Here is a 20,006-nt window from a genome sequence, read left to right on the forward strand (position 1 = left end):
CTCCCTCCTCCTCTTCACACTGCACGCCTCTCTCTCTCTCTCTCTCTCTCTCTCTCTCTCTCTCTCTCTCTCTCTCTCTACATGTGAGAAACGAAGGATCAGTTCACACCCAAGCCATGGCAGAGAAGGTGATCTTTCTCACTCTCCCTCTCTCCTTCCCCCTCTCAGCTCTATCTCTATCTCTACATGACCTCCATGGTACAGAATTGCGCGTTTTTGTTTCCATGGATGTTAATTTGTGGTGGTTGATCACTAACCTATTTGCTCTTCTTCTGAAATTGAAAGGAGTAGTGGAGCAAGAATATGTTCTAAAGTTTATATACTCATGTTTGTCTCTAGGAATACGTCCATCCCGCATTTCAGAATCAAACTGTGCAACAGCTAGCATGTTGCATCACTTATCTTAGTGATTGATGCTTTTCGAAATTCCATTTCTTTCCGATCAATAAAAAATCCTTGTTTTGCTAAAGATAATTATGTTTTGACGGAACTTGTTAAGAGATTATAATGGTCCTATTAATGGGTATTTCAAGTTTACAACAAAATTCAAGGCTGAGTTGATGGGGGGAATTACCTTATATAATGAATTGCCCGTTTCTAAAGAAATTAAAATTTTACTGTCCCTGACTCTGTTCTACTCTAGCATATATTCTACTGTTGCTAACCACAAGAGAAATAAAGAAAATGCATTTGCTGAATTTAAGAAAATTTTGCAATGTTTAAAGAAGGGTTATAGTCTAGCATCTATTATACTTCAATGTTTAAAGAAAAATTTTCCCCTTGCTGTGCGGTTACTGCAGTGTCTTTAATTTGATGCCCTTTTGTTATACTTCAGTGCTGTCAAAAAAAATACTATTTACCTTACTAATTAACACGCCCCTGTCAACACAGATCTCCATGATCATCGTCGTGGTTGACCTTGATTGCCACAAGTGCTACAATAAGATCCGCAAGATTCTATGCCAGCTCCAAGGTAAGAGAAATGTCATCGAAGCCCAGTAAGATGATTCTTCATCGCTGCAGTTTGAAAGTGCACACAAATTCGAGCAAAATTTCAGTGCTTCAATTCAAAGTTGAAACATCTATCTCTAGGACGATCGCACAAGTTCACTCTAGACCTGGAATTGTTCGTGCAGACTGCGAGAGGATCCGGACGATCTCCTTCGACGACAAGAGCAAGACGATCACCATCGTGGGGCCGTTCGACCCGCACAGGCTCGCCTGCAAGCTCCGGTGCAAGGGCGGCAAGGTGATCAGGGACATCCACATCGTGGACAACGGCGGCGGGAAGCCGCCGCAGAAGATGGCGGAGACGCCGCCGCCGGCGAAGAACGGCAAGCCGAAGAACAAGGACAAGCCCCCCGCTGCTGAGCCGCCACCGCCACCGATGCCGCCACCTGAGCCTGCGCCGGCGCCGGCGCCCGAGATGCCACCTCCGTCGCCGGCGCACCAGGCTCCCACCGGCCCCGACCGGGAGATTGCCGCGATGGTGCCGGCCTTCGTCGAGGAGAAGCAGCCGAACGCGAAGCCGGCGGAGCTCGAGCCGCCGCCCATGTCGCCGCCGCGGAAGGAGAGGCCGATGCCGATGGACTTCCCGACGCCGATGCCGGCGTCTATGCCGCCGCCGCCGGTGAAGGAGCGGCCCCCGCCGCGTCCGCCCTGCAGGCCGCTGGAGCAGGCCGCGCCGGCGGAGTACGTGATACCGACGGTGGAGATCCCGTCGTGGCCGGCGCCGCCGGTGGGGCCGTGCGGGTGCCCCTGCTGCGCGCCGTGCTACCAGGGCTACTACGAGGGGTGCCGGTGCTGCTGCTGCGGCAGGACGTACGCGCAGCCGCTGCCGCCGCCGGCGGGGTGCGGCTACAGGGGCTGCCGGACCTTCAGCGACGAGGACCCCACGGCGGCGTGCACCATCATGTGATGGTTTTCAGTTTTTCAGTGGAGTCTTGGTGGTGGTTACAAGTTCTGCATGATGGCCAAATGTCTATTGGAGTTTTTGACTTTTTTCAGTGTTTTTTTGCGTGAATTGAATTGGGGCTTTCAGTGGTTTTTGCACAGATTGATGGATTAATATGAAATGGCATGTTTAACTGATCGTGCAAGATTGGTCAAAAAACTCATAGTTGATTTTTTCAACGAATCGCATGTATAAATCTGAGTGTCAACTGTTAACATCTGACTGACTGAACACTGATGATTGTTGTATCACAGTGCTATGTTGAGTCTGCAAGACAAACAGGATCAGATTCTCCTGAAAAAAGGAGAAAGATGCTTGTGGCTTGTATTCCCTGGACCATTAGCACAAATCTAGTCATTAGGATGATTCGTCAGAAAATGTTCCCATCTTGACAAACTGTCATCAGTCCTTCACCAACTGCCATTTAACGATTTACGTGCAGCAAAAGCAGAGTCTCGTCAGAGAACACGTACTCGATCTACTCTCTGGAAGGAATCCAAGACTGTAATTTCGTCAGGTTAGACCTACAGTTCAAAAGCTTGAGTGTCCCTTTAAACTAGCTCAAAAGCTAGCCAGAGGAATTTGTTCCTGTGCTGTGTTGTGAGGCTGGGAGATGAGCACAGCAAGTGCCTCTATCATGGCTCTTTGATTCTCAGAGGATCTGGCGGTGCCAAAATGGAGAAAGATGAAAGAAGTCACACACATCATCATCGATGTGCTAGCTTTTCATCGATGTAGGTAGAAAGTCTTTGACAGCGAGGATTTGATCCTTGATCTACCATCATCGATGTCGCGCTGTAAATAGATTGTGAAAAATAAATATGTTACTTTGTTTGACTAATCAAGCATATAACGATTGCATCAACAGTTCAGTACCAAAGGACAAAGTGCATTTTTGGGATGCTGAAGATTTGTTAAGTGAAAAGTATGGTTCTCTCAAGCTTCTTCTGCGAATACAGTGCGCCCAAGCTAGAGTCACAAGATGCCTTTGCATTATCATACTGTACTAGGCCTTAAAAAAACGAATGATACTGTGTAACACTAGAAACGGCATCGTTCTTTTGGTCTCTTTTCAAGGTGATTAAAGAGTCTCCATTCACTGATTCTCTCTTTTGAGTTTAAAAGCACACATAGTGGTAAGTTGCTTACAGCTTAGAGCAATAAAGACAGAGCATAAAGTGGAGGTTGGGGCTCAGCCAGAAACTTCCAAAGAGCTGAAGCTGCTTGAGATTCCTGCAGGCCGCCATTGTTGCAAGGTAAGGACTTTTTTTTTGCGAGGTAGGTAAGGACACATACAAGAACTGCCCCTCCAAAATGCATGCATGCACATAAATCCATACTTCCCTATATTTTTCCAAGCTTATGATGACATTGTGTTTTTGGACCAAATCACATGTGTTGTACCAAACAAACAAAATATCATATATTTATCTTTCTTGCATGGTGTTGGAACTCTTAGGCTGTTCGCACTGGTGTTCCTCTATTTCTCTCATCTAAAAGGAATATTCTTGCATCGTCATCGAGATTCTCTACTATATCCCCCATTTCTCCTGCACTCATTCATCCTATATATCCCAGTCATCAATATTTTTTACTCAAATCTAATCTACCGACCCATTCTCCCGCACCCCTCCCTCTCCCTTCCCTCTCCGGCGGGCGGCAGGGGAGCGGCTGCAGCGCAGTGGCCGTGCTGCGGCGGCGCGTGGTGGCCTGGCCGCGCGAGGCGGGTCGCGGTAGCGCCGAGCGAGGCAGAGGCATGGCGCACAGCGGCCGGGCCGCGAGCTCTGCGAGCACACAAGCTCCGCGCGCACGGTGGTTGGGCGCACGCGGGCGAGGCCGAGGTGACCGGAGGCGGGCGGAGAGGTGGAGGTACGGCGGTTGCACCGGATGTCTGGCACTGGCGCGGCTACGGAGCTCGAGCGAGCGCGGTGAGGCGGGGCGGGCTGGCGGCGGCGCGCATGGAGCTGCACCCGGTGGTGGAGCGTACGGGGCTCGGCGGCCGGCGCGGACGGCGGTGCGCGGCGGGGCAGAGGCCGGCGCGCAGTCGGGCGGCGGCGCGGCAGCGGTAGCGGCACCTCTTACCTTCTCCTCCCTAGCCGACTGTCACACCCAGTTTCGAAAAGAACACCAGATGTATCACATATGTGCGACAGGATCAAGTTTCACACATATGGAAGACGTCATCAGTGAATATATCAAAGACAATGTTTAACAACGTAAACAAAAGGAAATAAGTACTTTATTACACACTCCGATAGATAGACACGAAGGTCTTAACGTTTCACCGATAACCTATACGATATCTTCAGAATATCTTCATGAACTCCCACAGGAACTTTGACTGGTGAACGCTCCTAGAATTCCTCAAAGACACTGAAGTAGTCCACTTCATTGTTCTCTTCTGAACAGCAATTAGGCAAGGGTGAGTACACTTATGGTTGGTACTCAGCAAGTGGGGTGAAGATGCAAAGCCATCAAGGAAAGGCTAAGGTTTATTGCAGTTAGCATTTTAGTTGGTCAAATTTTATTAGCAACACCTAATTACTAGGTATAAGTTTATACCAACCCACTTAAACATAAAGATCATAAAAGAGCCCAAATTACATAACCAAAAACCACGATTTAATTATTCTTCAAGTTCAATTATCATGTGAGGGTCCAAGCCGCTCATGACCGCGAGCACGGCTGATATATCAGTTTTACACTCTGCAGAGGTTGTACACTTTACCCACAATTTCGTGTCCCCCTGAGTCGCCCGGGTTTGCAAAGCCCTTAAATACTTCCTTTGGTGAGTGGCGAGGGGTCCACTACGAGGCTTTTACAAAGATTTCCTAACAAGTGACAATCCGCTAAGGTTTCAAGTCAAAGCAGAGCATAAACCTCCCTAATGGTCAGCACCTTAGCAAAGGCTGCTACCCCAAGAGGACCGGGTTATACCCCAACGATGCTTCCCCTCTTGCCCTTTCGGTAAAACTGTCACAAGCTAGAGTTTCTAACTATTCAGCCAAGACCAGAGCCATGTGGTATTGTGGTTGTACGGTTTTCTTGGGTGGTTCTCCATGTTCCATTTACATAGCATGATCTTGTAAATAAAACAAGTAACAACATAAAACAAATTTATCATTTTCAAAAGATTAAGATAACACCATTCCCAAAGTTAAGCAACTAATCCGTTCTACCCAACAAGATATAAAACTCGGTGTTTCAAGGCTTAGGTAAAAAGACTAGGTAATGTCCTTAATAGGATTCCCATCAATTTCATGCATAAAACAATAAAGTAAAGTGTTTATCATGCTATTATTGGGATCAAAATGGAACATGTAGAGGGGGAAAATCCACTTGCCTTCCTCGTTTAATTGCTGGTTCTCTTTCTCGTAAGCTTGCTCTTGCTCTCCCTCGAACGGCACGTCGTCTACACGATCACACAAGCAAAACAAACAAAACAAATAAGGAACAGTAAAAAACAGTAAAAACAGAACTGAATAAGCTGAGAAAGATATAGAGCATGATGCAAGGATCGCGTGAGCGAAAGATTCACTGAAAACGGAGTTAGAACGTGAAAGATATGGCTAGATTAAGGTTCCAGGGACTTGTTTGCGAGAGATATGAACTTCCAGGGGCTAGATCTGAAGAAACCAGGGGCTAAAACCTAATTAAACATATAAACTGAGGGGTTAGCATGCAAAAAGAGGGGTCCTAGACTGCGGGTTCAAAAACCAGAGAGATCAGGGGTCTAAACGGAAGAAACAGGACCTAAACCTAATTACTTTTGAACTACTCAGGACTGCGGGTTGATTTGCGAAAACTGCAGCGGCTTCTTTGCAAAAACGATGGGGGACGACTCTGGTTGACCAGTATTGACCGGGTTTTAGACTGATCTGATCCGCCGGATCCTGATCCGACGGCGGTGATTGGCTCGGGGTGGCTCGCGGCTCGGCTCAGCGCGACGCTGGAGGCTCGGCGGGCGGCGTTGCGCGCCGGCGGCCGGTGGAGGTGGATGGCCGGAGCAGCCGAATCCGGTGCTCCGGGCCACGGTTTGGCGCTGGAGTTGGACGGTGAAGCTCGCCGGGGTGGCCGAAACCGGCATCCCATGCTTGACTACGCGAAGGAGAGGCCGAGGAGGAAGTGAAGTCGTCGGCGAACTCGAAGGGAGAGTCGATGAGGCGGTGCAGAGGCCGGGGTGAGCCCATGGCGGCGAGGCCTGGCCGCAGAACTCCGGCGTGCAATCGCCGATGCGGGAAGGCGCAGACCCGAGGGGAAACGGGTGGGCAGCGAAGCTCACCACCACATAAAACTCATGCGGTGGTCGGAGTCGAAGGAAAGGCAGCGAGACGGTGGATCGATGGCGGCAGCCCTAGCTTGGTGGTGGCGGCGCTGCTCTGCAGAGCTGTGGAGCAGAGGCGAGGAGAGGAGGTGGAAAAAGGGGGAGTGGCCGGGGCTCGAGTGTAGCTTTTGTAGGCCGAGAGGGGGGGAACACCGGCAGAGGAAGGGGCGCGACACTCGGGTGCGGGCTAGCCATGGTGGCCATGAATGGCGCATGGTGGCGCGGCCGTTGCAGAGAAGGAAGGGGAAACGGAAGGGGAAAGTGGGGTGGTGGAGCTAGTGCTCCACTAGGCATTGAAGGCAAGTGAAGAGGGAGGGAAGAGGAGACGTGCGGCTGCGGGGAGGGAGAAGGCCGGCGGCGTCGGCAGGAAGGAAGGGGAACCGGCTGGAGGTAGGAGGAGGTGCTGACAGGCGGGCCCCACCCGGCGGTGAGAGAGAGAAAGGAGGTGGGATGGTGGGCCGGTGGGATGGGCTTGCTGGGCCGAGGAGAAAAGAAGAGAGGGGAGGGAGAGATGTGGGCTGGGCTGGGAAGAGAGAAGAAAGAAGTTTTCTTTTTTTTAACGCAAACTTCATTTGAACAAAATTCATTTGAAAACAAACTCAATTTGAATTTTGGGTGTTATAAATCCTACCCCCCTTAAGAAGAATCTCATCCTCGAGATTCGAATAGATTGGAGAACAACTAAGGGAATTCTGCCATAAGCTCATCTTCTCTTTCCCAAGTGGCTTCATCCTCGGAATGGTGACTCCATTGCACTTTGCACATTTTGATTATTTTGCTCCGAGTAATTCTTTGGGATGTCTCTAATATTTTGACTGGATGCTCTGAATATGTCAAATCATCTTGCACATTAAGCTCCTCCAGTGGTAACTGTTCTTCAGGCACTCTCAGACACTTTTTCAACTGAGATACATGGAACACATCATGAACATCTGACAATCGTTCAGGGAGTTCCAACTGATATGCCACTTCACCTTTCCTTTCTAGAATCTAAAAAGGACCAATATACCGAGGTGACAACTTTCCTTTTACCTTGAATCTGCAGAGACCTCTAATAGGCGATACTTTAAGATACACATAATCTCCAACTTCAAATGTCAATTCCCTTCTCCGTGTATCGGCATAACTCTTCTGTCGCGATTGTGCAGTCCTGAGATTATCCCGAATTATCTGAACTTGTCTTTCAACTTCCTGAAGAATTTCTGGACCAAATACTTGACTTTCTCCTGTCTGACTCCAGTACAATGGTGTTATGCACTTTCTCCCATATAAAGCTTCAAACGGGGCCATCTTGAGACTAGCTTGATAACTATTGTTATAAGAGAATTCTGCATATGGCAAACTTTTATCCCAACTGCCTCCATGCTTCAAAGCACAAGCTCTTAACATATCTTCTAGAACTTGATTGGTTCTTTCAGTCTGACCATCTGTCTGCGGATGATATGCAGAACTGAAATTGAGCTTTGTACCCATTGACTCATGTAACTTCTGCCAGAAACGTGATGTGAATTGAGTACCCCAATCAGATACTATTTTCTTTGGAACACCATGTAGACATACGATCCGTGACATGTACAACTCTGCTAGCTTGGCTCCGGTATAAGTTGTTTTGACTGGTATGAAATGAGCAGCCTTTGTTAATCTGTCCACTATAACCCATATGGAATCGTAGCCATCACGAGTGCGAGGTAACCCTATGATGAAATCCATACCAATTTCTTCCCATTTCCATTCCGGCACTTTCAGTGGTTGTAACAAATCTGCTGGCCTTTGATGTTCTGCTTTTACTCTCTGGCACACATCACACAAAGCAACGTGGGTTGCTACATCTCTTTTCAAACCATACCACCAGTACTTCTCTTTCAAATCTTGATACATCTTAGTGCTACCAGGGTGGATGGAATAAGCTGAATCATGTGCCTCTTTCAGAATGAGTTCCCGAAGACGATCAATGTCAGGCACACAAATTCTATTTCTGAACCAAACAGTTCCTTGTTCATCTTCTGTGAAATCTGGGGCTTTTCCTAAACCAATTAAAATCTTGATTTCCTTGATTTTAGCATCTGTTAGTTGCCCTTCTCTGATCTCTTTCTCCAATGTAGGTTCAACTTCCATGGTCATGGCCTCAGTATGATAAATGATCCCTAAGTTGAGTCATTCCATTTCCCAACACAATTCTTGGGGCATCAAACGAGCTATAGCCATATTTGCTTGACCTTTTCGACTTAGTGCATCTGCTACAACATTTGCCTTGCCTGGATGGTACTGAATATCTAGATCATAATCTTTAATCAACTCTAACCATCTGCGTTGTCTCAGGTCGAGATCCCTCTGAGTGAATATGTACTTCAAACTTTTGTGATCAGTGAAGATCTGACATTTATTTCCGATCATATAATGTCTCCAAATCTTTAGTGCGTGCACTACGGCAGCTAATTCCAAATCATGAGTAGGATAATTCTGCTCATGCTTTCTCAACTGTCTAGAGGCATATGCTACCACTTTGCCATCTTGCATCAACACACATCCGAGACTGAGACGTGAAGCGTCACAGTAAACATCAAACCCATTGTGAATATTAGGCATTATCAACACCGGGGCGATGGTTAGCCTCGTTTTCAGTTTCTCAAAACAAGACTAACATGCGGCATCCCATTTGAATTCTTTCCCTTTTTCCAACAGAGAAGTGAGAGGTTTCACAATCTTTGAGAATCCTTCGATAAATCTGCAGTAGTAGCCTGCAAGTCCAAGGAAACTTCTGATTTCTGACACATTCTTGGGCGGATTCCAATTTAGAACATCCTAAACTTTACTAGGGTCTACAGCAATTCCTCCATCTGAGATAACATGTCCAAGGAAGGATACTTCTCTCAGCCAAAAATCACATTTACTCAACTTGGCATACAACTGATTTTCTCGAAGCTTCTGTAACACCAATCTTAAGTGTTCCTCATGTTCTTCTTCATTCTTGGAAAATACCAAGATATCATCTATAAACACAACCACAAACTTGTCGAGATACTCCATGAACACCTTGTTCATCAAATACATGAAGTATGCTGGAGCATTTGTCAATCCAAATGACATCACCGTGAATTCATACAGACCATATCTGGTTGTGAACGTCGTCTTGGGAATATCTGATAGTCGAATCCTTAACTGATGGTATCCCGATCTCAGATCAATCTTAGAGAAAATCATAGCACCTCTCATCTGATCAAACAAGTCCTCAATTCTAGGTAGCGGGTACTTATTCTTGATGGTCACATCATTAAGTGCTCTACAATCTACACACATTCTTCTACTGCCATACTTTTTATCAACAAAGATGACTGGTGCTCCCCAAGGTGACGAGCTAGGACTCATAAATCCTTTCTTTAATAATTCTTCTATTTGTTTCTTTAATTCACTCAAATCCTTAACATCCATTCTATACGGCCTTTTAGAAATAGATGCAGTGCCAGGTAAAAGATCAATACTGAACTCAATATCACGATCAGGTGGCATACCTGGTAAATCTTCCGGAAATACATCGGGGTATTCACTAACAACCTTGATGTCTTCCAAAGGCATTCCCTTCATCTGATTTACTACACAGTCTGCTGTGGATAGAGGTGTTGCAATAAACTCAAACCGTTCTCCTTCTGGACTTGTGAGAAGCACTGACCTCTTGGCACACTAAATAACTGCATCAACTTTGCTTAGCCATCCCATTCCCAGAATGACATCAATCCCACTAGAATCTAGCACTATAAAGTTGGCACAGAAATCTCTGTCCATAATCTTGAAACTAATTCCAAGACATTGATACGTGGCCTTCATATTGCCCACAGGCAAACTAACTAGCATGTGTTTTGACATAGTATGCACGGGAATACCATATTTTGCAACAAACTGAGCGGAAATAAAGGAATGCGATGCCCCAGAATCAAATAAAACTGATGCAGGAGCTGAGTGGACTAGGAACATACCAAACACAACATCCTGAGCCTCTTGAGCTGTTTCCACAGCCACATGATTCACTCTTCCACGAACGTAGTTCTGCTGGCCTTTGTTACCCTGTGGAGTCTGGTTGTTATTTCTGGGCGGCGGCTGCTGCTGTGGTTGTTGTTGATTCTGTCTCTGTCCACTGTTCCTCTGGTTTTGGGGGGTCTGCACGTTGCGCTTGGGGCAATTGTTCGCATAATGTCCCACTTCGCCACACTTGAAGCAGCCATTGGGTTGAACTGGGTTGTTGTTCCTGACTGGTGCTCCTGATGTGTTACTCGAACGATTCTGTTGCTGACTAGGTGTGCGCTGAGTCTGCTGATTGTAACGCTGCAGTTGCTGCTGGGTGCGCTGACTCTGTTGATTCTGCTGATAGTTTCCACCTTGTCCTCCAGAACGAGACGGAAAACTCTGCGAAGAGCTGTAGCGGGGGCGGGTGTTGCTACTGAACTGCCCCTATGACTGGAACTTGCGCTTCTGTTCACCCAGTTCCTTGCGCTTGCTCTCCAAGCCTATAGCTTTATCTAGCAATGTCTGGAAGTTAGGAAAGGTGTGACTCTGCAGCTGATAGTTGAGTGGCCCTATCAAACCATCCAGAAAACGATCATGTCTCTTTGCATCGGTGTCAACATCATTAGGAGCATAACGAGACAATTGTGTGAACTTGTCCCTGTACTCACTAACTGACATACTGCCTTGCTTCAGAGCCAAGAATTCCTTCTGTTTGAGCTTAATCACACCTGCTGGAATGTGGTGTTCACGAAAGCTATTCCTGAATTCCTCCCAGGTGATGGTGTTGGCATCTGCGTGTGCTGCTGTATAAGCATCCCACCAATCGGCCGCAGAACCCTCCAAACGCCCTGAGGCGTACAAGACCCTTTCACGATCAGTACACTGTGTAATATCCAGCTTCTTACTAATAATTTCCAGCCAATCATCAGCATCTAGAGGATCCACTGAATGTGAATAAGTAGGAGGGTGGTGACTCATTAAGTCTCTGTGCTTGTCTCTAGGCTGTGGGGCTGCATGAGGTGCTTGTTGGTTCTGTTGTGCTTGCATGTTTGCAACAGTAGTGGTGAGGTTCTGCAACAGTTGCATCTGAGCTGCCAAGAATTGCTCCATTGATGGATTTGGTGGTGGGGGTAGCAATGGATTTTGCTGGTTAACTATGTGGGCACGCCTCGTGCTAGGAATATCTTGCCCTCCACCTGACCTGGTGTTTACCATCTGATTGTTAGAGAAATGAATTTTGGATAAGAATGATGAACTGATAAAGAGAAGATAAAGTAGAAAGATAGCCCAGATATAAACCCAAAATAGATTTAAACATTTTATTTAAGTAAAGAAAAACGAGTTATAACAAACCAAACACTTGTTCACAAAGCAAGCATTATTACATTGCACATCCTCGCAGGAACGGTTCTATCGAGACAAAACATGTAAAGGGTAACCAGCCTAAGAGCCTAGAAGACTAGCCTAAAAGACCGGTGATGGTGCCAGGAGCACAGAAGCGGAGCCTCGTGCGGGGTGGCGACATCGCGGGGATGGGAGTCTCCTCATCCTGATCAAGCGGTGGCGCCTGTCCTGCCAGCTGGGCCTCAAGCTGTGCGATCCGATCCTGGGCTTCACGCAGCTTCTCATGGGTCTCCTTGTACTCCGTGGTGAGGCACTCGAGGTCGGTGTTGAGCGCAGCAGTGACTCGGGCGAGGGTGCTGACGCGATGCTCTCCATCTTCTCCCAGTGCAACCATCGTCTGCTCAGACCCACTGGCACGGCGAGGAACGTGGCGGTACTCGGTGGTGTGCAGTACCTGGCGGTGGGTGTGGCAGAGAGACCACAAGGCTCTCCTGGCGGCGCTGCTGATGGAGGCGGCGTACGTGGAGTGAGGCGTAGTGGAGTCATGCGCCGAACTGGTCTTCATGCCATGATCACCCTCCATGCGTTCCCTGATGTGCACCTCGGTGATGTAGTAGTCGCCGATAGCAGAGTCGGTGTAGTGGTACGTGAAGTAGAAGGGGTTCACATTATTGCCCAACTCCATCAGTACATCCTGCAGCAACATGGAGAAATAACCAGGCTCGACCAGTGAGGTGATAACATTACGAGTTATCACATGAGGACCATTGCCCTGCTGGCCACCATATGAGTTGCTGTTGTTGTTGGAGCTGTCACCCTGATCATTGTTGCTCTGCCCATCTCCCTCAGAGTCTTCACCATCACCCTCATCCTCAGCATCATAACCATCATCATGATCATCCTCGCTGTCATCACTGTCATCTCCGGAGTCATCCGGGTCTCCTCCAGCAGCGATAGGTGCTGGAGCGTCTGGAGTAGGAATAGCTGGCGGTGGAGGTGGTGCATCTGCTGCTGGTGCTGGGTGAGCTGGCGAGTCAACCGGCACAAGTTGACCATCCTCATCTTCAACACAGTAGTAGAGCATCTCTGGATCTTCCTCAACATCTTCCATGGGCTGAGGTGGAGCTGGAGCAGGTGCTGGAACTGGAGCTGGAACAAACCGAGCAACATAAGCGGGTGCGGGACCTCCGGTGCACTTGCGTGCAGTCTGACGAGTCCGGACCATCTGATAGAGCAGGACAAAACTCAGAATAAGTTGGAATCAAATCAAAATACTGATAAAGAACAAAGAAAACAAATTAGATTTTTATGAAGTAAATTAATTTTTTTTGAGCTGAAAGGCTTGCTAGAAAATGAGTCCTTAATTCGCCCATTTCTATCTAGGTTTGCATCCTACAGTCCACATAGCTCTGATACCACTTCTGTCACACCCGGTTTTGAAAAGAACACCAGATGTATCACATATGTGCGCCTGGATCAAGTTTCACACATATGGAAGACGTCATCAGTGAATATATCAAAGACAATGTTCAACAACGTAAACAAAAGGAAATAAGTACTTTATTACACACTCCGATAGATAGACACGAATGTCTTAACGTTTCACCGATAACCTATACGATATCTTCAGAATATCTTCATGAACTCCCACAGGAACTTTGACTGGTGAACGCTCCTAGAATTCCTCAAAGTCACTGAAGTAGTCCACTTCATTGTTCTCTTCTGAATAGCAATTAGGCAAGGGTGAGTACACTTATGGTTGGTACTCAGCAAGTGGGGTGAAGATGCAAAGCCATCAAGGAAAGGCTAAGGTTTATTGCAGTTAGCATTTTAGTTGGTCAAATTTTATTAGCAACACCTAATTACTAGGTATAAGTTTATACCAACCCACTTAAACATAAAGATCATAAAAGAGCCCAAATTACATAACCAAAAACCACGATTTAATTATTCTTCAAGTTCAATTATCATGTGAGGGTCCAAGCCGCTCATGACCGCGAGCACGGCTGATATATTAGTTTTACACTCTGCAGAGGTTGTACACTTTACCCATAATTTCGTGTCCCCTTGAGTCGCCCGGGTTTGCAAAGCCCTTAAATACTTCCTTTGGTGAGTGGCGAGGGGTCCACTACGAGGCTTTTACAAAGATTTCCTAACAAGTGACAATCCGCTAAGGTTTCAAGTCAAAGTAGAGCATAAACCTCCCTAATGGTCAGCACCTTAGCAAAGGCTGCTACCCCAAGAGGACCGGGTTATACCCCAACGATGCTTCCCCTCTTGCCCTTTCGGTAAAACTGTCACAAGCTAGAGTTTCTAACTATTCAGCCAAGACCAGAGCCATGTGGTATTATGGTTGTACGGTTTTCTTGGGTGGTTCTCCATGTTCCATTTACATAGCATGATCTTGTAAATAAAACAAGTAACAACATAAAACAAATTTATCATTTTCAAAAGATTAAGATAACACCATTCCCAAAGTTAAGCAACTAATCCGTTCTACCCAACAAGATATAAAACTCGGTGTTTCAAGGCTTAGGTAAAAAGACTAGGTAATGTCCTTAATAGGATTCCCACCAATTTCATGCATAAAACAATAAAGTAAAGTGTTTATCATGCTATTATTGGGATCAAAATGGAACATGTAGAGGGGGGAAATCCACTAGCCTTCCTCGTTTAATTGCTGGTTCTCTTTCTCGTAAGCTTGCTCTTGCTCTCCCTCGAACAATTGCTGGTTCTCTTTCTCGTAAGCTTGCTCTTGCTCTCCCTCGAACGGCACGTCGCCTACACGATCACACAAGCAAAACAAACAAAACAAATAAGGAACAGTATAAAAACAGTAAAAACAGAACTGAATAAGCTGAGAAAGATATAGAGCATGATGCAAGGATCGTGTGAGCGCAAGATTCACTGAAAACGGAGTTAGAACGTGAAAGATATTGCTAGATTAAGGTTCCAGGGACTTGTTTGCGATAGATATGAACTTCCAGGGGCTAGATCTGAAGAAACCGGGGGCTAAAACCTAATTAAACATATAAACTGAGGGGTTAGCATGCAAAAAGAGGGGTCCTAGACTGCGGGTTCAAAAACCAGAGAGATCAGGGGTCTAAACGGAAGAAACAGGACCTAAACCTAATTACTTTTGAACTACTCAGGACTGCGGGTTGATTTGCGAAAACTGCAGGGGCTTCTTTGCAAAAACTTCTTTGCAGGTCGTTGCGGAGTTCAGCATCAATGAGTTTAGCAACGATTGTTCGGTCAAAGTCGGAGAGAATGCGTAGGAATCCAACACGACTTCAACAAAAAAAATCTATTAACTCACCTAATGTCCAAATTAATAATATTTAGTATTTCGCATATATACTTCCAAAATAAATATTTTTTTGAAAGATACTAAAATAAATATTCAAACCTTGAATCCATTAGTTATATCTCCCTAGTGAAGAAGGGGTCAACTGAAGATCTGTGGGACACAAGACCGACAGAAGCAACAACTGCGATCAGATCTACATGTGAACCATGTGTCAACTCAAGGGCATCGACCATGGTCATGAAAAAGGCGCTGGAAATCATCTTCTTAACATCTTCTTGATCCTAGAACTCCAACTACTACTACCAAGAATTTTTTTGAGTTGGGATGGATGCACTCATCCTCGACATCTCAGTTTTCACTCGGCCTGCAGTTAGAAGCCCATCATCCTCCGCTACAGTTGGGCCAGCCAGGAGATTCGAGCGCTTTTTTCATTTTTATATTTAAAAAAACAAAATTTCAAAAATATATGCTGAATAGGAAAATTTTTAAAAATGGGTGCCTGTCGCCCCCCCTAATGGGGGCGGGGTGCCTGTCGCCCATACAGTGGGCGACAGGACTTAAATGTAATGTAAAAAATTACATTTAGGTCCTGGCGCAAGGGCGCATTAAATAGTGAATTTGTAAAATCGATATAAAATCGTTAAAAAATCAAAAAAATACAAACTCAAATGTTCTGGATTCTATGAAACAAGATCTACAACTTTTGTTACATAAAGTTTTTCATTTGATCAATGTATCTTGCTCTATTTTAAATATCATTTTAATGCACTTTTATTTAAATCTCAAGATCCATCCTTTGGATACATGTCATCTTTGGCCAGAGTGTTGCATATGGTGAGCATAGGCTTGTCCAAAATTGGTAGGCCCAGAAAATATTTCTAGAATAAGTTTTTAAATTAGATCTTGCAATATGTCTAGTTTAAATGGGTTATTTATCCATGCTGCTATACTGAGTATTAGAAGCCATAACTTTTACAGTACTATTATTTTATTTCCTAAGAGCTATAAAAAAGTTTGGTAAATTTTAGATAAGCACAACTAGACCAAATGAATTATTTCAGATTTTTCTAGGTACAAGAACTATTTTTCTTGATTTAGATACATTGATCAAATGAAAAAATTTATGTAACAAAAGTTGTAGATATTATTTCATAGAATCCAGAACAGTTGAGTTTGTATTTTTTTCGATTTTTCTTGATTTAGAATCCAGAACAAAAGTTCACTGTTTAATGCGCCCTCGGCGCCAGGATCTAAATGTAATTTTTTTTACATTTAGGTTCTGTCGCTCACTGGATGGGCGACAGGGTGTCGCCCATTAGGGGGCGACAAGTACCCATTTTTTAAAATTTCCTTATTCGACATAAATTTTTGAAATTTTATTTTTTTTTTAATATAAAAATGAAAAAAAGGCGGAGATTCGATGCGTCAAGGCCCATGAACCACCAGATCTCCGGCCCATAATGCATTACCCAGCTTTGAGACCAAGTCCGACGCCAAGCAGGCAGCAGGAGGGCAGCTACAGCAGCGGCAGCCCACCGATCCCCTGACTAAGAGTCTAAGACCGGCGAGAGCATCAAGACGCCGGCGATCTCCTCCTCTGTCGCCTTCCCCGACGCCGGCGACCCTGTCCGGGATCACCGCCCGACTCCACCTCCTAACTCAGAAGCAGCCATGGTAACCACCGCACTCGCATCTGATCTTGACTGCGCGCTAGTACTCGATGCGTTCCCCACTCCAAGATTGCATCTTTACCACCGTTGGAGGCGCAGAGCTATATGTGCTTAGATCCCGCTCTGATCCCCACTGTATCTTGTCCAGAATTACATCATCGGCGCCTTCAAGCCGCCTTGCGACATCTTCGTCACCTTCTCCGATGAGAGGACCCGGAAGCAGGTGCGGTGCGGTCCGGTCCTTTGCATTTTCTTGATTCTTCAAGTTAGTGTCACTAACTAGTGTCGGACTGGATTCTGGATTGGTTGATTCGACGGTCTTGTGATTCTTGCAGGTGGCAATTAAGAAGGACAACGGGAAGACGGCCACGGTGCCAGCCTTCCAGAGCCTGGAGACCATCGCTGGAGAGGTAGTGCCAGCGTGTTTATGATGCGTGCTTATTCTGGTATATCAACCTGTGGTGTTGAGTGTTGGGTAAATTTTTTGATGAACTGGTGTGGTGATCAGGTGTCCATTGCTCCGGTCCCTGGTAAAAGGCTCGAGCACACCAGTATTAAGATCGAGCTGCTGGGTCAGATAGGTAAAAATTTTGCTAGACCCCAACAATTTCTCCCTTGCCCCTCTGACTGATTCTGAATATGCGTGCTTCGATGGCTAAGCTAATTGCATCTATAGGATGCTGTATTGGCAGGCTTACTGTGTAAGGTTGCTGACTGTGTGATTGTAGGAAAAAACCAATTTGTTGTGTGATATACTAATGCTTAGACTTGTTTGGAATTTTCATTACCATGATAAAGTATGATCAGCATTGGCAGAGAAAATGTAAAATAAAAATGTTAATGTGAATTGTGCCTTCTATTATTTATCTTTATGATAATATTGTATACAGCAGCTCTTTGATAATTTAGGCTCCGCAATATCCTAACAATATTGTCTGTTGTTATTTCTGTTGCAGAGCTATATTTTGACAAAGGCAATTTCTACGACTTCACTTCATTAGGTAGGTTCTCTTTGAGGTGTTTTTTCAATATTGTGCTGTACAATAGCCTAATGACCTCGTTTTCTATCTAGATATCCATGAAGCAACATTTATGTTTGTTTATCTAGTATAAGCTGAATCTTGCTAAACCATTGGGCTTTATATTGTTGAGCAATCATAAGAGGCTAAAAGTGCAACTTATGGAAACTTAAAAGGTGCAGCATAAAAAAAACTTATTTTTTACTTGCATCACTCCTTTGCTAAAGAAGTAAAGATTATTACATATATAACTTAGCACCATTTGGACCTAACTTAGTATCTCTCTCTATAAGCCAATCTGATCCTTGAACTGCCTGTTTTGTCCATGCAGTGCGCGAGTTAGAGGTTCCTGGTGAGATCTACGAAAGAAAGACTTACCCGTTTGAGTTTGCTACTGTTGAAATGCCATATGAGACATATAATGGAACAAATGTCAGATTAAGGTTGGAATGCATCTTAAACTGCTTACAGTACTTTGTGCATTGAGCATACAGAAATAGCTTGCATATTGTGCACCATCAGCAACATTGACTACATCATCTCTGAAGTATGAACTGCCTATTTCTTGAGCCTGCAGATACATATTGAAAGTGACAATTGGCAGAAATTATGTCGGCAATATTGTGGAAACCCGGGATTTCTGTGTAAGTTTGAACTTCATCTCATACATCCAACTTGCATAGATGATTTTAGTCTGATTAAATGTCACATTTTTTAATTGGTATTCTACCCCTTTCTGAAATGTTCTTGAATGATCCCAGGAGATTTTAATTTTATGCTCCTATTTTTCTACTTCATTTTTTACTTATATTTCTATTTTTCTGTCACGCAGGTAAGGAACTACTCTCCTGTTCCCACAATTAACAATAGCATCAAGGTGTGTCCTCATAATTGTATGGCTTAACTCATTGATAACTATTAAACTTCACGTTCTGATAGCATACCGGTAGATTGCCTGGTGAAATATTGATAGCACCAGCTTGCCTAACTTTTTGCTATTGACCATTGCAGCTAGCTGCTTACATATACCTTTTTATGTGACAATTGTACAGCTGATAATTTGATCTTCCTTTTCAGATGGAAGTTGGAATTGAAGATTGCTTGCACATTGAATTTGAGTACAGCAAAAGCAAGTAAGCTCTATAATTTAAGATTACTTTGATGATGCGTTTTAGTGGTCACCAGAATGGTCACGTCCAGAATTCTGATTATCTTTCCTATGGATGAAACCTTATTCAGGTACCATCTCAAGGATGTCATTGTAGGAAAGATTTATTTTCTTCTAGTCAGAATAAAGATAAAGAACATGGAGCTTGAGATTCGTCGGCGTGAATCTACGGGATCTGGTCCTAATACATATATTGAGACTGAGACACTAGCAAAATTTGAGCTGATGGATGGTGCCCCAGTTAGAGGTATTACTATTTTTCCTCTTAATTTTTTTCAAAAGAAGACATCATATTCAGGAAAACTTGTTGTCACTTATTCAGCTCATAACTGTTTAAATGGTAACCTGTATGTAAGCATTGTTTGGTGTCCATTGAGACACGTGCAATGTATTTTCTAAGTAATGCTCCACTTGGTGCTGACTGCTGAGGTTATCAAAAATCATTGTGCAGGAGAATCTATTCCAGTAAGGCTATTCTTGACTCCTTATGAGCTGACCCCAACTTACCGCAATATAAATAATAAGTTCAGCGTCAAGTACTACCTGAATCTGGTCCTTGTTGATGAGGAAGACAGAAGGTATTTTAAGCAGCAAGAGATCACCATGTATCGCCTTGTTGAAACTCCAGAATCTTCATAGATTTGTGTCACTGAGACTTGAAACCAGCAAGAGGCATAATTGTGTGTTTGTTGGAACAGAGCACCAGAGAAACTTTGATCCTTTCTTCTTCTTGTAAATAATTGTTACTGTTTCATTTATTCATTCAAATCTGCCTGACAGCTGCTGAGAAATTGTTTGGATCAAAGAGTTCTCAACTTGTTACTTTTGTCATTGTTGGACATGTTTAGGAGATTCATCATGTCTGTTATCTAAATTTGCTTCTTTTTTTTCTCATTTGAAAATGATGTCTGTGCATCATTATCTCCAGATTGTTTGACCTTGTGTCTGATTGTCATTATCACTTGTAGAATTCTGACCAGTACAACCTTTTGTCACACTTTATTGGCCGTGACTGGTAGGGTTCCAGCTCCATAGTTTCAGATTTGCTCTGCACGGCGCTGTCAGTGTGGTTGTTTGGCTAGCACAGCAGGTTGGATCGAGATCCTGAAATGAGCGAGGAAAGGGTGAATTGGCGTATACTAATCCATACTGTCTTTTGTTTGTTTTTTGTGCTGGACTCGTTGAATGAACGAGAGACATGAAGTATCTTCCTTTGTA

The 20,006-nt window shown here is 44.8% G+C and overlaps 3 protein-coding genes across 3 annotated transcripts; 2 read left to right on the plus strand and 1 right to left on the minus strand.

Moving 5' to 3' along the window:
- On the plus strand, nt 1–2,113 carry LOC120686436 (leucine-rich repeat extensin-like protein 3). Its single transcript, XM_039968637.1, has 3 exons — nt 1–128; nt 892–973; nt 1,137–2,113. The coding sequence occupies exons 1-3, from the start codon at nt 117–119 to the stop codon at nt 1,916–1,918; spliced, it is 876 nt and encodes a 291-aa protein (XP_039824571.1). The 5' UTR covers nt 1–116; the 3' UTR covers nt 1,919–2,113.
- Nucleotides 2,114–10,721: 8,608 nt separating this feature from the next.
- On the minus strand, nt 10,722–11,387 carry LOC120685141. The gene has a single exon (XM_039966973.1). The coding sequence runs from the start codon at nt 11,385–11,387 to the stop codon at nt 10,722–10,724; it is 666 nt and encodes a 221-aa protein (XP_039822907.1).
- Nucleotides 11,388–16,432: 5,045 nt separating this feature from the next.
- Nucleotides 16,433–19,682, plus strand: LOC120686396 (vacuolar protein sorting-associated protein 26A-like). Its single transcript, XM_039968594.1, has 11 exons — nt 16,433–16,605; nt 16,750–16,824; nt 16,937–17,011; nt 17,110–17,182; nt 17,558–17,602; nt 17,952–18,063; nt 18,198–18,264; nt 18,453–18,497; nt 18,698–18,753; nt 18,860–19,035; nt 19,240–19,682. Exons 1-11 carry the CDS (start codon nt 16,603–16,605, stop codon nt 19,425–19,427), a joined length of 915 nt encoding a protein of 304 aa, XP_039824528.1. The 5' UTR covers nt 16,433–16,602; the 3' UTR covers nt 19,428–19,682.
- Nucleotides 19,683–20,006: the final 324 nt, after the last annotated feature.

The sequence above is a fragment of the Panicum virgatum genome, chromosome 8N (genome assembly GCF_016808335.1).
Source record: "Panicum virgatum strain AP13 chromosome 8N, P.virgatum_v5, whole genome shotgun sequence".
Classification (NCBI taxonomy): domain Eukaryota; kingdom Viridiplantae; phylum Streptophyta; class Magnoliopsida; order Poales; family Poaceae; genus Panicum; species Panicum virgatum.